The sequence below is a fragment of the Dasypus novemcinctus genome, chromosome 17, assembly GCF_030445035.2.
Source record: "Dasypus novemcinctus isolate mDasNov1 chromosome 17, mDasNov1.1.hap2, whole genome shotgun sequence".
NCBI classification, from domain to species: domain Eukaryota; kingdom Metazoa; phylum Chordata; class Mammalia; order Cingulata; family Dasypodidae; genus Dasypus; species Dasypus novemcinctus.
The window spans coordinates 42812742-42830489 of NC_080689.1; the positions used below are offsets into that span (position 1 = coordinate 42812742).

Consider the following 17748-nt stretch of genomic DNA (forward strand, 5'->3'; position numbering starts at 1 on the left):
GACTTGTATTTTTAAATTATAAATCACTTATTAGAAACATATGAAAATATATCTGATAATAAATCAATTGTAGGGGTAAGTGATAAGATGCAATATGATCTGTGATCACTAAGTAATTATTTAAGAGCCAAAAACATTCATACTCTTTAGACTCAAGTGATTTCACTTTTGAGAATCTAGCCTACAGGAGGAAAAAATATAAAATGGAAAAATTCTATATATGTATATGCCTTAAAATACAGGAGGGAAACAAAAAAAACAACCCAAACATTTAACAATAGAAAAAAATGGTTAAGTAAATTGTGGTAAATGCAGAATATTAAATGTTATAGTCATTTTAAATGTTACTTTTATAGAGAGAGGTAAATAATGAGGGAAAATATTAGTAAGTAGGAAAAGGAGGGCTTATACCTAGGGTAAAGAAACAATCAACCTAAGCTTAATTTAAAAGATGCAGAAAACATGTCAAATTCCTTAACCGAGGCTGTCTTTAGAAGATGGAAAACTGAATGTTTCAAAATTTTTTCTACATTAAAAAAAGAATGAAAAACCTTTAACTTATAAATGAAAAAATATCCTCAAAAAAAAAAGTTGTCAAGCCACTTCTAACTTCACAAAATTACAACCGATTCTCAATATGCTGAGGTTAAATTCATAAAAAAAGCTGAGAACTAAAGAAAAATGTGATAGAGATATATATTTGTATTTAGAAGTTTAGTTTCTTCAAATAAAAAATTACCTCACTATTCTTAACTAATCAGCTGGAAAACACTGAAATAAATAAGGGGAAATAAAGAAGTACTAACAGACCCTAAACTTCAAATTTTAACTATGCAAACAGCTGCAGTACCTCCTCAAAAATAAGAAGAACAAGGGACTTGCCACCTGATGGACACCAAGAAGACAAATAACACCATGGGTAGAAGACAGAGGGGAAACTGTCTACTTTCCTTGCTCCAATTCCTGATTAAGTTCTATGTGCCGGAAAAGTGTCCATGCCCTAAGATACGTACCCATAATAGCAAAGACTGGGAAAGAGAGGTACAATCTAATTAAATTATTTACATCAATGTAAATGCACAGGGCCAGACAGCATAAGCAAAGGAAATTTACAAAAGCTTCATTTTGGTCTAGATCTTTAACAGAGTACCTTTCCCCAAGTTAATATGACCAATATGTAATTTACCTGTCTCAACAGTGGTCAGAAAATGTGTGTGGTCTGGATTTTGCCACTAAGGACCTTGAACAAATCAGTGTTATAAAACTCAAATTGCTAGAGCCTTCTGGACTCTAAATACTAACATTCTACCTCTACCTTTTGACAAAGAGAAAAGGCAGCAGTGGAAGGAGAGGCGTAACAGAAAGCTTAAGTGATCTGCTCTTGAAAGAACTGAGAGTATCTCTTCTGTGGGAAGCAAACTAGGCCTATGTGGTGACAGTGACTCTAGGCAAACAGAGAGCTATTTCATTATTTTCATTACTGTTTCAACACACAAAGCAAACTGAATGCAATGAAAATTTACACTGTGATAACAATACCCCTAAAATTCTACAATCTATGAAAATAAGACACTAATTTTTCCTCTCTATCAGATTCTAAGAAATGACAGAAAACCAAAACCACTTTATCTCTGCCATGTTTTCAGTATTTAGTGAGTTACTTATATTTTGATGAAACTACAGCCAGCTCTTAATTTATGAGCAAAAAATGCAAATACAAAATCCTTATTTTATCCATTTCATTTCAATTTTCGTTTCTCCCCAAAAACCTTTACTAAGTCCCCCATCAAGTTACAATATCTCACTTATCTTTTTTTTTAAAGATTTATTTTTTATTTATTTCTCTCCCCTTCCCCCCCCCCCCCAGTTGTCTGCTCTGTGTCCATTCGCTGTGTATTCTCCTGTGACCGCTTCTATTCTTATCAGAGGCACCAGGAATCTGTGTTTCTTTTTGTTGCGTTATCTTGTTGTATAAGCTCTCCGTGTTTGTCACGCCATTCTTGGGCAGGCTGCACTTTCTTTCACACTGGGTGGCTCTCCTGGGGCGCACTCCTTGCACATGGGGCTCCCCTATGTGGGGGACACCCCTGCATAGCACGGCACTCCTTGCACGCACCAGCACTGCGCATGGGCCAGCTCCGCACAGGTCAAGGAGGCCCGGGGTTTGAACCGCGGACCTCCCATGTGGTAGGTGGACACCCTATCCATTGGGCCAAGTCCACTTCCCTCACTTATCCTTTAAGAACAGCAATAAGCCCTGAAAAAGCTAAATGGCAGCCACAAAAATAAGAGACCAAGGAGAACAGAAAGTAGAGAGAACAAATGACCAGAAAAACCTAGCCACAGCTGAGGCTTCAACAAAACATTTAAAGCTACACTTACCTTTCAAGTACAGGGGGTATTACTAACTCAGGTCTCATGAGTGCAAGATTCTGTAGAGCCTGGGCTGCTTCTAGACTACCAGTTTTGCTAAACATAGCCAAGAGGACAGGCTGAATAATGCATTGTACAAAGTCTGTAACATCTTGATCAGTAAGCTTATGGCTATCAGGCACAGGAGTTAACCAAGAAGGCTTCTTGTATCTTTCACGATGCAATCTTCTAACAACACTATTTGGCAACCTCTGAAGTAGTTTCATTAACTTGTTCTGGGGACACAGAAGCAAAAGGCTGATAGGTTCTACTTCCTTACAAGGTTTTTTAAACAACAACTCTTATTATATTACAAAGGCCTCATGGCATAAATAAATAAAACTCTCTCTTATTGGTAATTAATAAAAATGACTTCAAATTTCTCTTTTAAAAGAAATTTCACCATATAAATGTTCTTATTATATGGTAAGCCATTTTAACCTGGCAAATTAAAAGAAAAAGTTGGCACTACAGGACTGAAAAGATGATCCCATGCTTTTGAGGAAATTTGTTACTATAACAGTATTAACTATTTCTATACATTCTAAGAACATAGTAACTTACTCTGTACTTAATCACTTAGAGATAGGCAACCAAAGTGTATATAAAAGAAAACATATTACAGGTTATACTACTGGTACTAATTAAGTATAAACGTATCTTTAAAAACTCTGTACCCTACAAGTACAAAATTAACAACTACCAGAGTTAAGGTAAATTTGGTATGCTAAGGGCCCATATCTTTAATCAAATATGAATTTTTACAAATTATATACTCACCAGCCAACGCCCATTATTTGAAGGATGGTAAAACGATGTGATGCTATTGAACAACCCAGACAGGTGTTTTTGCACCAGCTTACTTGGTCCACCCTGTTCAGACAAAAGAGTAAAAGAAAGAGTATTTCTATTATCCTGGAAAAATGAAGGAGTCAACAGGCCCAAGCACACGTATACATCTCTAATTTGGGTCATATTTATCCTACTCAGAAAAACCAATTCTACTTCTAAATATAGGTCAAAAAACAATTCCTCCATTAACTTCATGCAAATCAATTAGAAACATACTATTAATACGAGGACAACCCACCTAAACCAAATTAGAAAATAGGATTTATTACCTTTTAAATTAGGCTAAGAGAATTTTACTGTTGTGCAGTCAAATAACTTGGATAATAAAATTTGCCACTAAGATTATCATGTTAAAATAATCAAAACTGGTAATAGCAGGCATACAAAACATTTCTTGAATGACTAAATGAATTTTCTATGACATGAAATGGGGAGATTTACATAAATGCTTTCAATAGGTGGTTTAATGATTACTTTTGTTTAAAATGACCAGACTTGTTATGTTTGATTATACTTTGATTCAAAAGAAAAATATTTTTAATTTCTTAATCTATTGCCTAAACAAACACACAACAACCAACTGACCAACCAACCAAACCATCAACAAAACAAACATAACCTGCATCAAAAATGAGGAGAAATAGTTAGCTTTCAGCTTATCAAGTCGATTGGCCCCGAGAGTAAGGACTACAGCTTGGCCTTGAAACGCCCTATCTTTTATGAGGATCTTATTTCAAGTAACAACACAGACATAAGAGACAAATTATATTAGGAACACATCTTCTTTCTGAAATGAAACTCAGTTCTTATTTCTCACTCTAATTTAAAGTCTACCTAGAATAAGACAATTGTTCAAAGAGACCTAACAATTTTATAACAAAACACTAACAATTATTTTTCAAATTTTTAACGTATTAGCAATATTGATTTTATTCACTTTCACATTTAACACAAAATGAAGCTGTCAATAAGAACAACTGTGTGGGAAAGCACAGCAAAATTAACTCAAAAAAGGCTGGCACCATTAACTATTTTATTCTGTGGCCCCAATAAATGGGTCCCAATTCATCGGTTATGTAGGGATTAATATCCAAATATTTTTGTTCTTATTGAATATTATGCAAAAAACATGATTTTCCATGCACTTAACAGTGAAGAGGCAAAAATAGAAGCTTTAATTTCTACAGTATTCTTTCTCTTGCAATGAAATTTAAGAGCTAAGCTTCTAACAACAATTCTGTCTCTTCCACAAAAAACAAGTCAATATCAAATGCAGAATAATAACTCGAGATACCTGTAGAAGCAATGTATGAATGACAGTTCAGAAAACTGTAAAGTTTTACAACTGTAAAGTTGTTCTAATACTCTTATTTGAAAGATGACAGAAATCTAAGCTTGTGGATACATTTTGACTTTACTTCAGTCATGACAATAAAATGACCCTTCACACTTTTCCATTCACCAAGATTATTTTGTTAGTAAGTTTTGTGTTGAGAACAGTGTTTTTTAAGATCCATTGTTAGGAAGTTTTATAAATAAGACATGATGACCACACTCTGGGTGTGTAAACATGATTTCCAAGAATCAAGTGACAAACCAAATTACTAACAGGACTTATTTGATTATACAGAGTTTTGGGATGGTTAACATGAAATTTAGATGAACTGTATAAAATAAAAATATTGTATTACAAACCATCATGGCAGTGATCCATATTACAGCATGTCCTATATCATAAGCATTTGTTAAAAATCTTGGGACTAATACTTGACTGCTTCCCACTGGGAGGTTCAAGCTTCTCAGAATTCTTGTAAATATCTTTTAAAAAACGAAAAGCAAAACAACAAAATGAAGAATTAAGAATATGTGCAAGGTACCAAATAACTCTTTCCTTAACTTATTAAGGGTTGTGTTATTGGATTTATTCTTATTTTCATATAAGCAGCTTTCAAGCAATATTGCATACCATTCAAACACCTGTTTTTTTCAAAATTATACATTATTATCTTTATAAATAGGTAAGTTTTATGGCACTCCAAGGTCCCAAATACGTGGACTGAAGAAAGCAGCTGAATCCATGCACCCAAACAGAGAAAATGAGATATTATAAGCATAAAGGCAAGCTCGAGATACTGTAGTTAAACACGAAAATACTTTGATTCCTTTTTGCTTCTTTAAATGCACATACATTCTGTTTTCCTAGTCTCTCATTCTATGCCAAGGATGCATAACAGCACCAACAAGTCAATTTTATTGATACATATTAATAAAACATAAATCTATCCAAAATACCTCTTGAAATTTTAATGTTGATTCCCGCCCCCCCCCCCCCGAGATTGCATTTTAATCTATCATATTGCAATACAATTAAATTCCTATTTTAAATGTCATTACTACTAGGTGCCTGAAGGTGGAGAAAAACCAGTTTTCCTCCTTTCTTAGTTTCTAATGGCCAGCAGCAGAGGAAAACTGAACAAAGACAGAGCCTTTGCCTCTGCAGCAACCCAGCCCTTATGTCACTTTGCATCAGAATCACCTGGATGTCCCGCCCTAGCTCTACCAAAGAGCCATAAGTCACTCTGCTATAGATGAAACAATATGAAAGAAGACCTGTAGACAGAAGCTCCAGCTTTATTTATATTCTAAGAGAATGTATATTTATGTATATTCTAGATATACATTAGAATATATTTTATGTATATTCTAAGAGAATATACAATGTTATCGAAAATGTGTGAAATACTAGAGAATAGTAATCAAATACAACATGCAAAATATGCTGGAAAGTATGAATATATGAAACCCTGAATAATATACTGTTCTATGCTGTTTCGGCACTGATGATTATAATTCATGTTCTCCGCAGGTAAGACAAAAATTACATTATGATGCTTTGATATGATCCAATTACTTTGTGAAAATAAATGACCCATCCTTACAAATTAATTTTTTATATGTTTTTACTAATGATCAAAAAGAAAACATATATGCAAGTATGTTTATGTGGTACTAGAAATTATCAAACAAAACAATTCTCTTTGCTGACATAAAGTTGATGTCAGTGCTGTTGTATATTCAAATGTTCTTATTACCTTTGGTACATACGGATCCCAATCTATGTACCCTATATTATCTGTTGCCAATCGAGCAAAGAGATTTACTAGTTGCTGAAAGTAAACAAAAGAAAAAGTTAAGTACATTAGTTGTTTGATGCTTTGCTATGACTCAGTTTTTAAGTATCACAGTCACTTGAACAATCATCAACACTCTTTAATACATGATTTATGGCTTAGTTTTTAACTCTCCAAATTTAAATTCTGATTTACATCACCTATTTAAAATCAATTGCAGTTAAAATGCTTCCAAAAAGGGAAATGACAAAGCATGACCCATGATGCTAACAGAAAATGTAATTTTAATCCAACAAGGAGGTGGAAAATATCCACTTATGTTTCCAGTATCACGCTAATGTGGGTACAAAAGGAAGCAGACAGCAGGGGCTTGAATTTCATGCATTTCATAATACATGTAAATAACCCTGGATATTGATAGAACCAAAATAAAGAAATGGGTACTTCTGTTAGAATACAGAAAATAAAACAAAAGAGAATTGGTCACAACACTGCTAATTACCAATTATAAAGAACTGAAGTTATGTATCATTTCCAAATAAAAAGAACTGAAGTTATGTGTCATTTCCAAATAAAAAGAATAGAAGAAGATGGAATACTCACCCCCTCCCATTGTGGGAGATTTTGCACTGAAACCCAAAGGCCAATTAATTCATCAAACCAAAGTCTGAAGAAGAAAAATGTTGTTATGAATAGCAAGTGATTTATAGAAAGTGGTTCAAAGCCAGGTATCCTTTGTATTTTTTAAATCTATTATTCTTACTGATACCTACACAACCTAGAAAAAATAATACTGAAAGTTAAAAACGTAATGGAACAAAACTATTTCTTGTTTGAATAATCCCCTTCCAATTTATTTGCTAAAAGTAATTTCTACGAAACTTCTACTTTGTTGTTAAAATATTTATTGACCATCCCTATCCTGTTCACAAGTTTCTCCTTTCTCCCCTCTGCCTTTATTCTTTATCTTCATTGTCTTCCTGTTATTATCTGTTCTGTAACTCTTCCTTACTTTCTTTAATAAGCTAGCTAATTAGTAATTACCCCATTAACTAACCCTGTAGCAAGTGTTTCTGAAAAGAAATATGGCCCACAGGGTGTTTGGCTCAATTGAATTATGGTGAGGGAAATTATCTCAAATCAAAGAAACAGGAAAAAATGTAGGGGGAAGGGGAGCGGATGGGGCCCACGTGGCCTGCTTCCCACATGGGAGGTCCTGGGTTCAGTCCCAGGTCCGTCCTATAAATAAAAATAAACAACAAGCAAAGCTAAGATAAAATCCAACTCAGGAGAGCTGATATGGCTCAGTAGTTAAGCGCTGACTTCCCTTAATATGAGGTTCCAAGCTCAAAATCTCCAGCCCCAGTACCTTAAAAAAAAAAAAAAAAAAAAAAAAAAAAAAGCAGGGGCAAGAAAGTTTGGATATCACTCATCAGGCTTTACTAATGTCAAAAAAGTAAAGTTTTAGAATTTTTGAATTGATTTTATAAGACAAAGACATATGGCTATACATTAAAGTTCTGATTATAAAAGATTTAACATCTCACTTTAGAAAACATGGAAACTCTGTCTTTCCCCAAATTATCATGATCCCAAAACAGTTTTCCAGTTTTTTTTTCATGCTTTTTTTCCATAAAGGTACACATTTGCCATTCATAAAGGTACATATTTTGCATTCTAGGATTTATTATCTACCAACAATCATCTGTTTAAAAAAGAATTCCCAATCAGTGCAGATGAGAAAAAGTAATAAAGATTATAAAAATTCCTAAGAAAAACCAGACATGATAGAAGTAAAACCAAGTTTTAGGACAACACTTTCCTTTTACTGAATTCCATGAAATTTAACCCTTCTATCACTGCCTATTTACTGGTATTTCCCACTCTTCTTGGCATTTTTATTTTTCTTCCTGTTTCTTAAAGCCCTCATCTTACCTAGCTTTACATACAAGCTTCATTCTATATTTAAAATCTTATGTTTTACCTTTTTTAGGCTTAACATTCTTTAAGTATAATAAACATAATGGTTGAATTTGCATGTTTTTCTTTGATTCCTGCTTCACTAGTTACCTATATGTGTACTTCACATTATATTCTAAAAATTCTTCAAGATATGAATATACTTACTTAAAACCTTTATGATGAAGTTCTGGAGGAAGGGAAGTAGGAAGAAATATTTCAAAATAAGTGATGGCCTTTTGCATTGTTACATCAAAAGGGCACATTAAAGGTCGCCATTCTTCTAGCATCTCAGCTGTGGCATCTGCTGGAAAATACCTAAATAAAGAAAAAGGTTTTCATATATCTGATGATTGGCTAAAAGTTTTACAACAGCCATATATAACCATCATACATGGGGAATGGGGAATGGATTTCATAAGACACATCACATGCAACAATACAAATGTTGATTTAGCCTATAAGAATCACATATTTTTGCAACACTAAAATAAATACCTGTCACACTTAGGATAAAGTAAATTATCTTCATGCCTATGGAGCTTAATATTCTCACATAACAAATGCTATACAGTTGGTAGAACTCAGATAAAATGTAAAGTCACCGAAATCACCTACGAAGTTAATCACATTTGTATGTCTGTGCTATGTAATAGCAACAGCAAAGAAATCTTGTCAATGGAATCCAGACTAACTTAAGAAATGGTTAATCAGTAAAGTGAGAAAGAGAATACCAGCTCCAGTATCTCTAGGCCCCTTTTAACCTCACTGGACCACAGAGTCAGCCTGGATAAAAAAGGCGGTTGGACTAGATGATATAGTTATACCAACTCTAACATCCCACAATTCCACAAAGTGGACAAGAATGTTCCTGGGGTAGAAGAGACTTATAAAATTAAAGGCTGAAGTGTGCATAACACACACATACACTAAAGGTGAATGGATAAAGAAGACCCATGTATAATTACTAAGCTCACTTTGAGGGTTTTTTGTTTCTTTGTTTTTTAAATAAGTCAAGTGAGACCTGATCTGGGCATTACCAAAGAAGTTAGGAAACCATTTTAAAATCCACTTCTAGGTTTGGTCTATATATCCTATTATTAATCATATGTTATTAATATTATGTCTTTATGTACCTATCTTAATTAAAAGCACATCATACCCAGTTCTTTTAAAGGAAAAATAAAATTACATTTCTAGTAATACTTCTGCTTGAGTTCAGGTCATCATGCTACAGATTGGAATAAAAAAAAAAAGCAGCCATCAGAATACCCTTCGATTCCCCTTCCTAATTTTTCTGAGTCAAATAAATCATCGTTAGCCTAATAATTCAAAACAAAAATTTGAAGTTTGATGAATTACCAAGAACCTAAGGATCAGTAAGTATCCTGGTGATAATCAAGTTTCTAGAAGGAAACAAAGGCCAAGAAGGTTACTGCATAGCACAAGATGACACTGCTCAATGGTGGCTTATGACTAGGGTTAGAACTTAAGCTTCTTAATAGGGAAAAATCTTATATCTGGAAAATACACTTGCCAAACACTGAGTATAGCAGATCAACAATAAATATCTAATTCATTAAATAATTTTGATTCATATTACAAACATATAATACAGAGCTTTTCATTCAAAAGAATTCACTGAATCCATATCAGGTCTTATAACAACCTAGTAATAGGAACAAGAAAAAAATTCAAGTACATAGAATTTGACTTAAACTAAAAAAAATTCTATCCATATTCATCGTTAAGCATTAGAATATGGGATATTTAAGGCCAAATATTCTACCTAAAGAGAACACACACAAAAAATTTACAGATAAACCTAATTATTACTCATATTTTAATGCAATACCCATAATGTTCATTTTGAGAAATGTATTTAAGGTGAATAACATCTGAAAGGGAAACCTTTCAAATAAAGATGATTATAAGTAAATTATGGTATCCTTATTTCATAATGGGTAACTGAAACCAACACCATTTTCAAAATTCTAAATTTATAAAGGGAACTTAGAAAGTGTAGTTCAAAACCTGGAAATATGTTGTGTTCAGTAACTAACATCACAAGGCCAGGAACTACTTATACCTTTAATTTCCTCTTCAAATCATACTAAAAGATGGGAAAAAGCACACAGAACAAGGGTCTTTATAAATTGAAAAGCTACTTACGGTCGGCAGTTTTTCACGAGTGTTTTGAGAACATTTTCTACAGAACTGGGGGAGGGGGGGACGGGGAGGAAAAAGTCATTTGTAAAATTAGATTGGTGTTTTTTGAAAACATGTAATTCAATTCATAAATATCTCTAAGATATGCTCCTATCTTGGATCTGTGATCATGCAATAATCCTCTTTCACACAGACAAAATTGCAAGAATTAACTTCCTTAACTCCTTCAACCTACTCTATTCCTCACTCTATGTTACGAGCTAAGGGGAAGAAAACATTATGTTGAAAAAAAAGGTAAATCATTTTAAATCTTTACAAAGGAGGCAGCAAAGTCCACTCTTACTGGTACTTTATGAAGTATGCTCAGTGGCTTAAAAGGTCAAAGCTTAATTTCTAATTTTTTTAAAGGCTTTTATATCAAAATACAAATAGCAGGCATACCAAAATCTAGTGCGCTTCTATTCAGCTGTCAGAAATTAGTTTTCTGTAACCAACTGATAAGGGTTCTACAACCCTCCACGGCATTTTTTGCCAGCAAGAATTTTTATCAAAAAGAGCAACAGCCACTTCTCTGACCAGCTACTTTTCAGTTAGTTGAGTAACATTAAAAGCTTTAACTTATTTTCCAACTTGTAGGTGCCTCTATTGAATACATGAGTCCAAGATAAACATTTTATATGAATTTAAAATTAACATTTGCTTTACTGAAAAGGTCAATGGATACTGGTTTAAACGCACATGACCGTAATGAAATATTCTAAATATTAGCTAGACCATTTCAGCACAGTCAAAAGAGCTCAAAAGCAAACAAAATAAAAGGGTAATTATGAACTGGATCTTTAAAATAAATATGTTGACTATTTATAGTATGATATTTATGTAAAAATAACACAAGTCCCCAAATGAATGAATGAATTATGAATGAATGAATGAAAAGGGGTAATTTTCAGGCGGTGTTTCCAGGCAGTGTTTGAGTCATTAAGCTTCATAAACTTCTTAAGTCCAAGTCTATCCAACTTGTAGGAAAGCTTAAGAACTAATCTGTGAAGAAATTCCAAGGAATAACATAAAGCAAAACTAAGCACAATAATCAATTTGTTATATAACCCCAAAAGAGAATACTTTTTATTACTCAGAGCAGTAGGAATCCTCTTTAAGGTTAAAACTACCCACAGAAAAATTAACTAAATAGGAAACCAGGCTACAACCCATGAAATAAGCTTGCTTCTAAAATGAAAAAGAGGGCCTCCGCCAGGGAGCATTTTCTCTGATTATCAGAGAGAGTTTCCGTTTTCTCCTATAAAAAGGGTAAGCAACTCAAAAACAATTTAATTTAGAGAACATCTAAGTTTGCCCTGTAAAAAAGGGGCAAACTTCTTTTTAACTACATTAAAGCTCCCTGGGGATGACAGTTGTGATTTTAACTTTTGGGCATTTTCAAAGTGCTTGTAACAAGGCTACATGTTCATATATTTTTATATACATTTATTTACTTATTTACAATACTCAAACATTTCCTAATAGGGTAACAGTGCACAGATCTCTGGGTCTTCTGTTAGTTTGGATTGAAGAACCCCATTTAGAAACAATTTATAGAATAAATAGGCATGGCTTAGAGATAGTCCTCTCCTTTCCAACTAAATAATACAGTGACTGAAATGCGGACTTTAAAAGGTAATTCTAAAATAGTAAATTGTCTATCCATGGAGATAAGCAGAAGATACGGAATTCTACTAGTTCCTACCATATTGTGTTCATGTTAACTTTACATTTATTTTACAGGTTCTATGGTAGCTTATCTGAGAAAAGTGTGCTACACAGAGAGCCTGCTGTTTCCACTGAGTTACTTTCCTATTCTACCAACAAACTTTCAAATAATGTAAAAACTGATTGTGCCAGCAAGTCATAAAGACTGCATATCTACATGGTTTCTCTGGAAATCCAGTTCCCTTCACTCTTTATAGAAGAATAGGAGGCTGATTATACTTGATAGATATTACTTCACTCATTAAGAGGACTAGAGTATCTGGGAATGTGATCTCATCTAAATAAAGTCAATTATAATCCCATCCTTACATAAAAGACCTGTACCATTGGATTTATGCTCTTTATCCAGAAAAGGGTACAATCTCTCTAACCTGTGATATCTGTATAGTGACCTTTTGTGATTCTTGTAATCTCTCAAGATGAAGGGAACAATGTTTCTGTTTAAAAATAAAATAAAAGGTTAAGGCTAGGCGCTACTAGACCATATTTCACTAATTTTTAGAGGACGTGAATATTCACTACATACTTTTCCACTTGCTGGAAATTTATAACACTAAAGTGATAATTTAAAATAATATTAAAAAAATCAAAAGGATCTATAGAGTGACTAATTTTATGGATGGGTTATTCAATGCTATTTCTGCTTAGAAAAGACATGTTAAGTTAAAAAGAAAGCCATTGTATAGAATGTAATGGTTCACAGCTTGGACCTAGAGTCAGAAAAATATGGATCTGAATACCAGCTCTACTGCTTACCGGTAATGGAATATTGTAATTTCAGTTTTTTCTATATAAAAATACCTACCACTCATACGGCTGTTACAAAAATTAAACGAATTAAAGAGTGGAAAGCACAGTTTTACTGCTCAAAAGTAAGCATGATAAATATTAAATATAATTATTATTTTATACCTTGCCAAAATAAACTAAATTGTATTTTCAATTTCTTTGAGAAATGAAATTTCATATTTATTTTGCTTTTATGTAATTCTTCTCCCAACTGCCACTCTTCCAGGGCAAAAAAATGCAGAAAACTGAGTTCCTGTCTTAATTTCAATCAATGACTCTGCATGAATTTCCCTTTTTGGGCCTCACTTTCCTCAGGATGATGCTAATAAAGTAAATGTCAAACGTGCAGCAGAGAGAGACCTTAGAGAGAGGCCTTAGCCTCCAGTCACACCAGTTACTAAAATAATGGACCCACATAAACTTGGAGGTTTATGCCTCCTGCCTTCTTGGGCTTACCTATCAGAACAAAATTCACTTCTAAACCAAAAAAATGCAAAAGATACATTTAAGACTGGAGTAAAGTGGACTGCCAATAGCCAGAAGTGTTCTCAGTTTCACTTGACAATTCTTGACCAAAAACTTAACTTCTGAATAATCACATTTATTTTTCATAAATGAAACTAACTTTGGCACATTTTGTACACATCTGCCTTAATTTCTTTATAACTTAATAACTGCTTACACAAATCTTTTTTCTTAAGCATGTGCCAAACACTTCGTCTTGAAGAACTCAGTTTTACCAGTTTTCTAATTAATCCAAAATTAGACAAACTTCACCTTATAGCTACTCTTTCAAACTAATTATTGCTCAGTTAAATTAGCAAAAGGTTATTTTTCACAACCACTTCACACATAAAGTCAAGATAATTTCACAAGAAAGATACATAAATGAAATGTAACATACTAATAAAAATGCAACATATTCACCACTGAAGCAGCATTAACACTGATTTTTTAATTAAAATTAAAGAAAAAAGGTACTTCTAAGGCAAATGTTAAGAAATCTTAATAATCTGTACTGCTCGTGTAAAAAACATCACACATAATTGCTTTTGGTGATGACAAACCTGATAAATTTGAACTAAATACTTTTAAAAATTGCTTTAGAAGTATCAAAGACAGATCAATGCAGCACAGAGACAACTTTTGGAAAAACCATTTACCATTAGTCATTAATAAAAATCAACCACTTATTCTCTAAGTGGTTTTATAGTCTAAGTAAAAGTGGAATACAAAAAGAAACAAAGCAAATAGAATATTCCCTGAATAAAATATTAAAAATACTGCATTATTAACAAAATAACTATAAAAAAAGATTTAAAATTTCAACAGATCCTCAGAGAAATACTTTCGTCATTCCATTATCATATTAAATTCTACAGCTAGAGATCACGCATGAGCTGCTGGCAGTAACTTCAGCTCAGAAATGTGGCCATGTGCCAGAAAACCCCAATCAAGTCAAAAACATGTGGTAAGTGCGGAAAAATAAACATAAAAATTGAGGATTTAACAGTATCTTAAGGATAAAAGCACAAATTCAAAGATCAATAGAGAAACAAATACGCTCAAGAGCAAGTACTAGAAAAGAGGAATACGAACTTTGCCCAGATGCATAATAAGAAAATGAGAAGTATAATGAAAAAGTACATCCATAAAAAAAACTTATAAAGGATGAACAGATATTTTAAAAAATAAAAATTTTTAAATAAGTAAATGGGTTATACAGGCCCAAAATATTCATGATCTGAAAATGTAAAACTTTAACTTCTAAGGAAGACCAAAGTGCCCATGAAATAAAACCATGCCTCTAAGGCGCATATGCTTCACTTAAGAGGTAAACAATAAGCAATTCTGACGTTACTGGCACAGAGTTCACAGCTATAAACTTAGCCCCATTCCAACTTTTAATTTTCCTATTTAAAAAAATTCCTACAGGTTCTTTTTCTAATAGAAAGTAGAAACAGATGAGGAGGGTGAAAAAGGTGTTTTGCATTGGAAGCAAAAAAAGAGGAAAGGAGAGAAGTAGAAAGGAACGAAGGAAAGACAAAGGTGGGAAGGTAAAGAAAAAGGGCCAGGAAATGGAAGGGAAAAAGAAAGTTTGATAATCATTGCTCCAAACAATAAAGTCAGTTTTTAAAATCATGATTGAAATGCATAGTACTCAAAGCAGCAGTTTCAGTTAAGGACAAACACATAAGGCACATGAGTTTAAGATCTGAATGACAAATAGTTAACAATGAAGCAACCCTCACTTTTGATTATAAAAATAGTAATTCTAAAAATAGTATAAACACATTAGAGACTTGCAGTCAGCTGACAAAACTATTTCAAAATGTGTCAGAATACATCTAAGAAGAAAACAACTGAAAACAGAATACCAAATCCAAAAGCAAGCCATATTAAATGGCTCTTTATAAATTAAAGGGTTTTCATTTGTAACAAGTCCTAGCTTTATCACTTGACTACAAGAGTTTATAATTCTTGCTATTTCTTGTGCTAAATACAACTTTTTAAAGTAGAAAAATAAAATTAAAAAAATATATATTTCCCCTTTGAAATTCAGTGGACAGAGAGTAACTCTGAAAAACAAGGAAGTAAAAGTACTGCTGTTTGGCTTTCTAAATGGTTTCTTTAACATTTCTGCATAAAAACAAGAGTACTAGGTTTCTTTGCTGTTTAAAATCAAAGCAGGGGAGCAGTTGTGGCTCAACTGATTGAGCATCCGCCTACCATATGGAGGGTCCAGGGTTCGATACCCAGGGTCTCCTGACCTGTATGGTGAGCTGGCCCATGTGCAGTGCTGATGCATGCAAGGCGTGCCCTGCCATGCAGGGGTGTCCCCTTCATAGGGGAGCCCCACGTGCCCTGCCATGCAGGGGTGTTCCCCTCATAGGGGAGCCCCACGTGCAAGGAGAGCCGCCCCGCATGACAAAAGCACAGCCTGGCCAGGAGTGGCGCCACACACATGGAGCACTGACGCAGAAAGATGACGCAACAAAAAGAGATACAGATTACTGGTGCCACTGACAAGAATACAAGTGGACACAGAACACACAGTGAGGCAGTGGCCTTGGCCCAGTGGTTAGGGCGTCCACCTACCACATGAGAGGTCCGCGGTTCAAACCCCGGGCCTCCTTGACCCATGTGGAGCTGGCCCATGCGCAGTGCTGATGGCGCAAGGAGTGTCGTGCCACGAAGGGGTGTCCCCCTCATAGGGGAGCCCCACGCACAAGGAGTGCACCCCGTAAGGAGAGCCGCCCAGCACAAAAGGGCAGCCTGTCCAGGAATGGAGCTGCACACATGGAGAGCTGACACAGCAAGATGATGCAACCAAAAGAAACACAGATTCTCGTGCCGCTAACAACAGAAGCGGACAAAGAAGATGCAGCAAATAGACACAGAGAACAGACAACCAAGGTGGGGGGAGGAGAGGAGAGAAATAAATATTAAAAAAAAAAAAAATACAGCGAATGGACACAGAGAACAGACAATGGGAGGGGAGGGGAGAGAAATAAAATCTTTTTTAAAAAAAAGCAAGCAGTTATAAAGTGTGATGAAGAAAGTCCAAGAACCAAAGAATTCGGAAATATTTCAAGGCTAAATTTTTATAACCATATATAAGTGTGCCCTGAATGGAGAAAATGTAATGGTACTCATTTTGAAAGGAAAGGTAAATATATGATGAAAAAAATAAAAGGGTGATGAAAAATTAGTGAAAATGAAAACAAGATTTACAGTCTGAAAAACCTTTTAGTACGATTTTTTTAAACAGAAATACTAGGCTTTTAATTTTGCCCTACAGTACAGTCTTATGCCAAATAAGAGCCCCCTCAAAAGTAGTCCCAGATTCCCAGTATACTTTCTGTTTGCTTCAAATTGCAACATATTATTACTGGGAGAAAAAAAAGCTTCATAAATAGTCACACTTTGCAATGTGTTATCTGTATGGTAAAGACATAGGGTCCTGTGCATGGAGTATTCCACACCACTGGATCAATATGGCTCATCTTTCTGGAATGCCAATTTTAGTCAAAGATATACAGAGAAGAAATTTCTACTTACAAAGATATTTTTTTAACAAACCTAAAACAGAAATGAATGTTTAAGATAAAATGTTAAGCTTCCTACAAATTACGCATACCAGAGTTAATTTCTGGGAACACCTCAGAACCTCAGGGAAAGGAAAGGAGGCATTAGGTAGAAAGTCTGAGACACAGTGGTACAGAGGAAGAAGAATGGCTTGGAAAAGAGAAGAACTAGATTCCTGCCCAGCTCGACATCCAAGTTAAATGCCATGGATATATTCCTACATTACTGTAAAGGATAAAGTCTGAGCTAAAGTTTTAATCTCATTCTAAAGTAATTCTGTGATCAAACAAGTCCCAATGACTATATTCAAAGGTAAAATTATACTCTCTATAAAAAGTTTTGGTAGGTATGTGTGGTAGAGTTTGAGGCTTGTGTGGACCCCAGAAAATTATGATCTTAAATTAATCCATTCCTGTGGGTATAACTGTAGGGGGACCTTTTAATTAGATTCAGTTAAGGGCCATTTGATTAGATTACTTCTGTAAGGCATAGCCCAGGGTGGGCCTTGATTCCCTTAGTGGTGTCCTTTATAAAGAGAATGAATTCTGAGAGACAGAGCCAAAGAGAAAAGACCCAGGAT

General features: G+C 34.2%; 1 protein-coding gene across 3 annotated transcripts in view; it reads right to left on the reverse strand.

The window, feature by feature from the left end:
* PSME4 (proteasome activator subunit 4) overlaps positions 1-17748 on the reverse strand; it is a 106252-nt gene that overhangs the window by 68413 nt on the left and 20091 nt on the right. For 2 of the 3 annotated variants that reach the window (XM_058278569.2, XM_071208839.1), the window contains exons 4-10: positions 10527-10571; positions 8523-8672; positions 6999-7062; positions 6357-6431; positions 4960-5082; positions 3193-3285; positions 2383-2648 (exon numbers count right to left, since the gene is read on the reverse strand). In XM_058278569.2, coding sequence (XP_058134552.1) covers positions 2383-2648; positions 3193-3285; positions 4960-5082; positions 6357-6431; positions 6999-7062; positions 8523-8672; positions 10527-10571 — 816 coding nt within the window. Of the gene's footprint in view, positions 1-2382; positions 2649-3192; positions 3286-4959; positions 5083-6356; positions 6432-6998; positions 7063-8522; positions 8673-10526; positions 10572-12661; positions 12728-17748 lie in introns of all 3 variants that reach the window. The other variant, XM_071208838.1, reaches the window with a different exon arrangement.